The following is a 9,596-nucleotide window of genomic DNA, read 5'->3' as shown; positions in this document are numbered from 1 at the left end:
AGTAGTGATAAGCGGGCTCAGGCTGGTACTGCAGGCGTAGCCTTTGGAGTCTGCATGCCCCGTGCTGAAAATGTTAAGGACCTGGAGTCTCACAAGCCTCACTGCAGCCTCACCTACCGGCCTACCTCCTGCTTACTTACCCCCTTCTCTTCTTCCAGGGCAGAGCGGATCGTCAAGTGAGGAGGCAAGGAGGATGGTGGGGGTTCCTTCCTGTTTTTAACTAAAGATGATTCTTTGGTGCATTTATTGTTTTTCTAACATTCTGGATGTGATTTCAATTAGTGGTCCCTGCCTCCTTGTTATTTTTGTACCTTTTATGAACTTTAACAAAAATATTACTGCAATGACAGGAATGAATTTTTCTTACCAGCAAAATTATTGTTTCCATAGACTTTTTGTTCACATTGTGCATGAAATGGTGCAAAAACATACCCCTAGATTTCTCATCTTCTCTCTGGAAGCTGGTAAGTGTGCTGTTGCACTGAGCCTGCTCCTTCACACTGGGTGATAACTTCATCACCAAATATGTCAGTTGGATGCCATTTCTCATACTTCCGAGCAGCACTCTAATAGGACTGTAAAAACACCGTTTGGTTTTCACTGAGTCACGCACCCTGTCCCAGTGCTTTGGTCTTGCTTTTGGCGTGTTCCTACAGACGGTCGAGGTCACAGTGAAATCTAACTTGTGAACCGTGTGCAGAATCGGAACTAAAATAGACGCACTGCACAAGGATTGCTCAGGTTCTTCCATGTGTCTCAGGTGCCTTCTGCATCGCAGAGATGGTGAGAAACCGCAGTTTTTCTAGGCTGCCTCGCGACAGCACTTACAGGCGAGGTGTCTTCATGGGCAGACAAGGAAGGAAACCTGTTTCAGAAAACTTCTGCTGAATGGAAGGGCCCGATGAGAAAAAAAGAAACTATAGTAATTAACTGTAATGTTATAGAATCTACCTTCCTAGAATTCTTTTTCCATTTTTAAAATAGGACATTAAAGAACATGATATTTTTATGAAATTATCTTTGTAAATCTCTTTTGGAGTTCTCTAATTTGCCTTCTTTAGAAAAATCTTGTGGCGGTTGACGATTAGTTTACTTAGCAAATTCTTGCCTTTGATTTTAGCCAGCATTAGCAGTATCTCTGAATCACCCTATTAAGTTGTCTTTCATATTAATGCATGGATATGAGGTTGACTGTGAGAATAGAAGTGATTTGTTTAATGACCAGTCCAGCTTCTAGGAAACAAATATATGACTTTCCAGAAAGTTAGAAGATGTTTGATAATATTTGTGTTCATTTGCAGTGTATCCATGGAATCATAGATGTTAAATCTGAAAGACAGCATCCAGCCCAACCCCCTAATTTTATAGATTTGGACTCTGAGCCCAGAGAAATAGAGTGACTTCTTTAAAGTTATACAGCTAACAAAAGTCAAATGCTAGATCTTACAAATCCAAATTCAATGTTCCTTCCACCACACTACACTATTTTTATGTACTATTGGAATTAAATTTAAGCCCATAAAAAGTCCATTTATTGATTGAAATCCCAGCATCAATAATTCCTAATTTTTGTTTTTATATTATCAGTCTTAGTACTTTGAGAACTCCATATTTTTAATGTTTCCCTAATTGGAACCTTAAATATCTTGACTTCCAATTCAATACCACACTGAAAGTACTTGCACTCATTTATACTTTGTGTCCAATCAATATATAACAGTTTGGGGGGTTTTGTTTGTTTTTTGTCTACAAACCACCCAATTTCTCTTTTAAATGATCAACCAGATGGCAAGGATACTGATGATTTTCTACTTAGTACAGCTCATGAGAAGTACACTTTGGGACCCTAAGTAAGTTTCTTAATGTGAACTGCTACATCTTTCAAGTTCCTTTTTATAATAATAAATGTGCACTCTGGGGCAGCCTCATGTCTGTTGTGTGTGGCACATACTCACTGTGGGCATTTGCTAAGTGATGGTCATTATAATAATTATTATTTCAGCCCCATTCCTTCTGTTTCCTTTTATTTAGCCCACCACCCTTCTACCAACTAGCTGAAAAGCTGATCACATGGAAAACATTTTATTTTTATAGTCTTTAAAGGACTGGTTTCAGTTAATCATATAATACAACATAATTATGGAATCTGAAAATTGGAAAGAACACTGGAAAGCAACCTCTTCTGTCTACTCTGGAAAAATATTTTAAATAAAAGTAAAGAAGTCCTCAACAAGCCTTCAACAACTAACATAGGTTGCAGCCGCTAAAATCAGTTCTTTTATACCTGGTCCAAATCCTTATTACTGCAGTGGCAGCCCATGACTTATACTTATGTCTCCTGTGGAAAGATTAATGTTGTGAGTAGTATATACAGAAAAGAATCTGTTTTCTTAAGATCTTTTAATAACTACCTATATTCTTTTGAAAACTTTTTTTTTATTTTTTATTTTTTTTGCTTCTCCTGCAATTTTTAATAGAAGTAGTTATTATGAAATGAAAGGAAATGAATGATACCAGAATTCATTAAAGTCAGTCTTGGGAATAATTCGCCTTGAAGGGCAAATAGGGAAGTCAATGTTCCCAGGCAAGCCGAAAGGCAGCCGGGAGGTTTTACTTGCCACTGCTCACCAGAAGTGACTATAATTGGGAGGGGGAGGGGTGGGGGAGGAGAGGGGGTGCCTTAAAAATTTGGCTTCCAAAGAGATGCTCCTGAATTCACATAGAGGCATATCTGGTGCCTGGCCACATTCACAATCTTTATAGCATTTCTTTACCAAATAAGAATTTAAATTATACTGATTCTTCTGAGCTGGAAGCCTTGAGCCGGAAACTCCTTTGTTACTCAGGAAAATTCCTTGAGAAATAACCTTCTTGATTCTATATGCCTGATAACAGCACATTTGAAGATGGGGAACCAAAAGAAATATCCAAATCAGAAAGCTGCAAGCCATTCAGGCCAAATCTGGTTGGAGAGGAAAGCTGTTCCCACGATCAGGGAGCTTCCCCAGCTAGCCTGTAGGTGGGTGTGTTTAACAGAAGGAAGCAATGGAAACCTGCCTGTCAGCCAGCCTTTAGAGCTAATTAGCTCAGCACACAACAAAGATAAGTGAGCCTGCGAGGAGGGCCCCCTGAGGGGTCTTTAGATTCTGGGAAATGTCTGATTGGCAGATGTTAAAAGGGATTCTTTGGTAATCCTGTGCATCAATGAGCTGCACAAATTCAGTCCAGGACTGCAAGAGCTCAGGCATGAGGACCCTGTGCAGCAGGCTCTCACAGGCAGACCAAGATGGACAGAACCTTGGAATCCCTGAGACACATCATTGCCCAAGTCCTGCCTCACAGAGACCCAACTCTGGTCTTCAAAGACTGTAAGTACTGAAGGGGAAAAAGTTTTTACTTTTTTAGAAAATAGTCCTAAACATCTAGTCACATCCTATTTAAGTGTGATTTCTTCTAAATCTCTGTAGTCGTGTGCTGTGGTCTAAGCGATATTTAACTTGTTCCTGACTACAGTCAGAAAAATGATTTCATTTCATCTCACCTACGGGTCTTAGTTGCCGGGTTATTTTGTCAGTGATACATCTTGCTAACGGTTTAGAAGTCTCTACTAAAATCTAAGACTCGCCTAAGACTTGGTGAACTTTTCCAGATGCTTTTTAAAAATAAAGCAAGGCTGATTGCTACTAAGATTACAATTAAAAATAACTTGCATAGGATAATGAAATATATATTTACTAACATGTTTAATCCTTCAGGACATATCTTAGTTATGTTAAATCAAGCATTGTGTTTGTCTGAAATTTTCTGTTCCTAACAAAAGTTAATAAATCATCACCGAGCTCTTAAATTTTGATAACAAATTATAACACACTAGTTAAAAGGCCAATGAAATTAGATATCTTCTCGCCCCTGCAACACCCTTCCCCTACAACAAATCTAAACAGCTATGGCAAAAACTTGTTTCAAAATCTTTTTTTAATGATTATGAAAAATAATTCAATCAAAGCTTTCCAAATCTGGCAGTGCTATTAAACCATTTGTCATGTAACTTTGTTTCTGGAACCAATTTGATTTCCTGCTGCTGCAAAACAGACTATCTTCCCGGTGTATCTTATCTACAGTGGGTTTCATATTACAAAGAGCTTCTGAAATAGAACTTTGCTATGGAACTGCCCAAAAGGTAAAATGCATATGGATTTTTTTTTTTAACTTCAATAGGTTACAGCTTTCTTCTTTGTAAATCTCGTTATGTTTGTCTCCATCAAAACTTCAATGGTTTGGATTTTTCCTTTCTGATTGCTGAATAATGTTAGTTTCCAGATGTCCTTTTAGTTTATATTTCTCATATGTGTGATGAAGGAAAAGAAATGTTAGGCCATTTTATTCTATAAGTTTTTCTTCTTAGAAACTAAATTATAATCTGCCCTCTAAGGCATAAAATAAAAACCTGCTCTTTCTTTCTTTCTTTCTTTCTTTCTTTCTTTCTTTCTTTCTTTCTTTCTTTCTTTCTTTCTTTCTTTCTTTCTTTCTTTCTTTCTTTCTTTCTCTCTTTCTCTCTTTCTCTCTTTCTCTCTTTCTCTCTTTCTCTCTTTCTCCCTCCCTCCCTCCCTCCCTCCCTCCCTCCCTCCCTCCCTCCCTCCCTCCCTTCCTTCCTTCCTTCCTTCCTTCCTTCCTTCCTTCCTTCCTTCCTTCCTTCCTTCCTTCCTTCCTTCCTTCCTTCCTTCCTCATATTATCTTCAAGCATGTGCCAATAGCTATATGAGGACTAATAAAATCACTCCCGACCCCAGTCTAGCCTGGAGTCTATTCAAGTTTGATATGTTTCTTTAAGTGAAAAGGGGAGGAAAGAATGTCTGTCTCCTACAATAGCACTGAATTCATGAGTGAAGGGTAAAGGGCCCTTGACCTGCCCAGAGCTTTGGATAAATTGTATAAGACCAGGGGGTCTTATGCTGAGGGTTTGGATAGTGAAAGCAGTAAAAAAAAAATAAAGGGGAAATTTTTCACTGACTTCACTGTGAATTTAAGAAGTTTAATCTGAAATCATGGCCCACTTTTTAAAATGAATTAATCCCAGAAATGGTTTACAGTGTAGCATAGAGAATAAAACAGAAGAAGGGTTGAAATAAGGCATGCATTATGTTCCGTCGTCCAGACCTCTGCAGGAGCTCTTTCACACGGGAGACCAAAGCAGTGTCCTATTTTGTGTTTCATTCATTACCCAGAGCCTCAGCCTGATGAGATGGCACTGCCTGCTTACCCAGGGCGGGCTGCCCCGCAGCTGCGGGCATTGCTTGCGAGGTGCGAATAGTGCACGGCGGGCCTCTCCTTCAGGTGTTTCTAATCTGAAAAATGACCAAATCAAAGTGAGCCAAGTGGCAGATTTCTGCACCAGGAGTTTTTGTAACATGGAAACATCCAGCCACTCACCATGCTCGTGGCATAAATGGGAACAGCCTTGCTACTCTCTGGGGCAGGACATCAGAGTCGGCGGGGCCCCCGCCATGCCGTGTACCCAGCGCGTGCCAGAGGTGAGCACGCGACTCATTTTCCCGGGCACACCTCTAAGCTGCCGCCACCACACGCCTGTCCTGGCCGGCCTAGAGAGCTGGCTGGCCTCGGGCGGCAGGCCTGGGCACCCTCTCCTCCAGCCCCCTGGCTTCCCTTCCCCGCCCCGGCACCACCTCTTCCTCCCAGGAGAAGCGGGCTAAGCGCTTAAGCGCATCACTGCCAATTGCTTAAGAAAAATTGTTACCTTACTTTCCTGAAAGATGAAAGGCCAATCCAAGAATTTTTAAAACCCCAGCACAGTGAAACAAAGGAGCATAAGGAACACTGTAGAAGTGTTTTTCTAAATTTCTATAAATGCAAAGGCAGTTTTTTTCTCTTTATTCTTTAGAAACACGTAATACAGGAGATATGGGATCATTTTATTAATTTGTTTCCCTCAGTTGGCTTTTGATTTTATAAAAAACAAGCAATAGTAAGCTGAATTTTCTTCTCAAGTTGGTGAGGAAAACACCCAGAGTTTCTGATCTGAGAACAATGCCCATGGGGACAGTCACATTCGTTTAAAGAAATGAAATTTGAATGCATTTCTCAGCCAAGGAGGCCTTCCAAGTGGCATTTTGCAATTCATGAAATCCCTCACTTGCTTTAGGCAAGGTGTTTATCTGGCAGTTGCTGTAATTTGCTTTTCCTTTTCTTCCCTTTCTGTAGTTCATTCATTAACATAGAATAAAACAACATTTTTTTCCCTCTTTTTTCCTATTGTACATCTCAAATGAAAAACAATGGAAAGACATTTTTTAAAGGTGGGCTCTCAATTTGAAGTTTGCTCATTTAAGCTGTCCTTGGCTGTTCTCCACAACCTGGGTGTCCTTATTGTGTACCAAGAAGCACTGGGAATTGCCAGGCCATCAGACAGCATCTCCTTGCAGAGAAATTAGGGCCTATTTCCCTGTTGCCTTCCTCTCTTGGCTCTGTGCAACTTCCAATTTCTTTTTCTGTGTCACGTGTCACAACCAGAGATGTGCTATCCTAAAGGCTGCCCATGCCAGGTCTTTTAAGAGTTTGTGTGTGAGCTTTCTCTTTGTTTGCCACTGTTTGACACTTTGTCACATGCTTTCTCAAAGGAAATCACCACATGGTTTCAAGGTGGCTGCACCGTCAGATCCTAACTGAGTGTTAACTCTTCAAATTACAAGAGCATAATATGCTTATCTGCCATCTTTGGGCCCTTCTTTCATTCATGGTAATGCTAGGATGTCAAGAACTCTGTACTGGGAACATTGACTCTTCACAGCGAGGGACAGTAATGTAGGTACTATTGCTATTTATAAGCGAGGGAGCTGAGGTTCATGGAGGTTGAGGTGAGTTGCCCTAGGTCACACAGCTAGTAAGTGATACAGCCAGGATTCAAATTCTATCTTCCAAATCCTCACCTTTAGCCACTGCAAGACATTGCCTCTCAGAGGTGTTAAAGGACCATGGCACAGCAATATCTGTTAGGAACACAGAGGGGGGATTGAAATGAACTCTTCTGGAGGGAACCCATTTAATAGACACATCTGAACAGGAGTATGAGAGAGAGTGAGAGGGGAAGGGCATTTCTGAAGAGAGAGAACAGCTTGTCTGAAGACAGATCAGGCAATACAAGAGCAATGCTCGGGGGGTTGGGGGGGAGACAAGGCTGAGGAGGCAGGTGGAGTCACCCTGAAGTTCGGGCAGTAGGGAGCCATGGAGTTAACAGTGATCCTAGATTAGTTCAGGGAGTTTATGGCCTTATGTTGCGTTTGGGAAAAGATTATATTGACATCTGTTGGAGGTACACTTCCTGATACTAAGTTGGGAGACAATTACAGCTTTTTCACAGCAAGAATTAGTTTACCCATTCAGGCAATATGCAAGACTTGTGGATGTAAACATGCCTATAGGGGGAAACCACATTCACTACCTGAAGTCCTAAACCAAGACAAACTTTCTCAAACAGATTGTTAAAAAGCTCTCTGAGTTGTCATTGAAGCCTTGAGAATGTGTTGGTTCCTGGCATGGACTTATGAAGTGACATGTTAGATTTCACCAATATGTTTCCCCAAATTGTATAATGAAAAAAATAAGATGGACCCTTTACTAAACATTGTACAATTAGAAGGAAATTTCTCCAATATTTGAGGTGCACTAACTCTTCCATTTGGGGGAACATTTTGCTGCATGAAAGGATTTATTTATATCAGATAGGTGAAGACCTCAAAAAAGTACATTTTTATCCTTTGGAGAAATTAGACCAGGCTATAGAGCTATTAAAGCCATCTTGGTAGTCATGAACCTGGCTGCGCGCAGTGTGAAAGAGCAGAGATCCTTGAGAGTCAAGTATTTCTCCATCTCATGCTTTTTAGTGTAGTTATCTGAAATCTATAAATTTGATGGTACATTTATGTCTTTTTGCATTTCACAAAGAAGAATGAAGTAGAATGTAAGGGATGAAGGTAATTGTGTAGTAAAATCTCTCCACGCATTGCACTGCATTCCACCACGTAAAGTATGCCCGGAAGAGTATGGTTAATGCAACTGCTGCTCACTAGCTCATTTTGGAAAAAAGATTACATCCTAATCACAGTAAATTGAACTGTGGACGTCTGGTCTACTGAAGTGTATTTAAATGCCAGTTTTACTTTAAAAATTTATGCTAAGAGATAATACCAACTATTTTTATATGAATTTATACGCAGAGAAAAATACAGATTTCAGTTTAGATATCACTGGGATGGACACCCTTCTCCTCTTTTCAGTAAATATACATTTGGCAGAGTTTAAATACTGAAAGTCTCAGCCCCAGAGGAAAATGCTTTTAAATGGAAAAAAATAAGTGGCTTCTTGAACGCTTAATGGCCACGTCTGTCTTAGTACATTTATTTCTTAATATATAAATAAGATTAGCAAATCAAAATAAAATGTGATTGCCACTCATCCCGTGAGTAAATCAGGTGCCTCCTCATGGTCTGCTGTCTCTTCTCACCGTAGGCTTCTTTTTTTTTAACAGTTAAGATTTGTTAGCCTGAACTCAACTTTAACAACTTCTGAAACTCATGTGTTAAGTTACAGCCCATAATAGGATACAGCTGCCCAAGGGTGCGTTTCTAAGTTATGAATTTTCTGTTTAAATGATACGGTTTTACTGATTATGTGCTACAGATTGATTTAAGAAATGTAAGACAACTTTAGAAGCCTTTCATAAAAGAATCTTCTTTATTTAATACACTTCACATTGAAGTTTTAACCCCAAAGACTCATTTCTTTTCCTCCACATTCCAATGCTCATGTAAGTTTAGTCTGTCAAGGTAGTTAAAACGATCTTATTTAGAAAGAAAAAGAAATAAGAAAGCATCCTATTGAAAGTTTAATATTGACAAAATGGGCAAGTGCTCCACTCCCTATGGTTCGCCCTGCTGCCTTCTGGTGTCCGTGGAATGCTGTTTGAATTACGGCTGGGTTTTTCCCTCCTGCGATGATAATCAGTTGATCCCCGTTTTGATCTCATCCTGTTAGGCAGCTGTGGGAACCCATCATTTAGTCACCACTCCTTTGGCACTTATGGCCTGCACTGTGCAGTTTCTATTTCTCTCACGTGGCTCTGCATTGTGAGTTATAGCCTCGCTGGCATGTTTTTGTCCACACCTAGGTTGGAAATGCCAGGAGGGCAAAGCCACAGCTCGCACTTCTATGTAACCCTCAAGGTGCCCCCCATGTGGCCAGGCACCTGGCAGGTGCACAAGAGACCTGTTCTCATGGCTGATTGGTTGGTTTCCTCTCTCACAAAAGGAGGGGAGATTTTTCTATTGTCAGGTGCGGTTCTTTATGATGAAATAAACGGTACTGAGACCTTCTAAGTCATCATCCACTGACCCCTTAATTGCAGCCTAATTGCATGCAAGATTAATTTGACAGATGAGACAGGAGGGAGCATGGAGTAAGAAGGGGCTCTGAAATAAACACAGCCACCTCAGGTGACTTCCTCGGATCACTCACTCAGGTTGGCCTTGGTAGAACCGCTTGAATCACCTCATATACCACGTTGGTGCAGTGACTCAGGTCGC

At 40.5% G+C, this 9,596-nt stretch overlaps 1 protein-coding gene across 2 annotated transcripts in view; it reads left to right on the top strand.

The window, feature by feature from the left end:
* The first annotated feature begins 3,048 nt into the window (after positions 1 to 3,048).
* LIX1 (limb and CNS expressed 1) overlaps positions 3,049 to 9,596 on the top strand; it is a 47,714-nt gene continuing 41,166 nt past the window's right edge. The window contains exon 1 of one of the 2 annotated variants that reach the window (XM_016216173.2): positions 3,049 to 3,368. In XM_016216173.2, coding sequence (XP_016071659.2) covers positions 3,287 to 3,368 — 82 coding nt within the window. In that variant the 5' untranslated portion in view covers positions 3,049 to 3,286. Of the gene's footprint in view, positions 3,369 to 3,979; positions 4,181 to 9,596 lie in introns of those variants that run through there. The other variant, XM_016216174.2, reaches the window with a different exon arrangement.

Source organism: Miniopterus natalensis, chromosome 3 (assembly GCF_054644295.1).
Source record: "Miniopterus natalensis isolate mMinNat1 chromosome 3, mMinNat1.hap1, whole genome shotgun sequence".
Taxonomy (NCBI): domain Eukaryota; kingdom Metazoa; phylum Chordata; class Mammalia; order Chiroptera; family Miniopteridae; genus Miniopterus; species Miniopterus natalensis.
The sequence above is the reverse complement of the archived record's forward strand: the minus strand, read 5'-3'. Positions and strand labels throughout refer to the sequence as shown.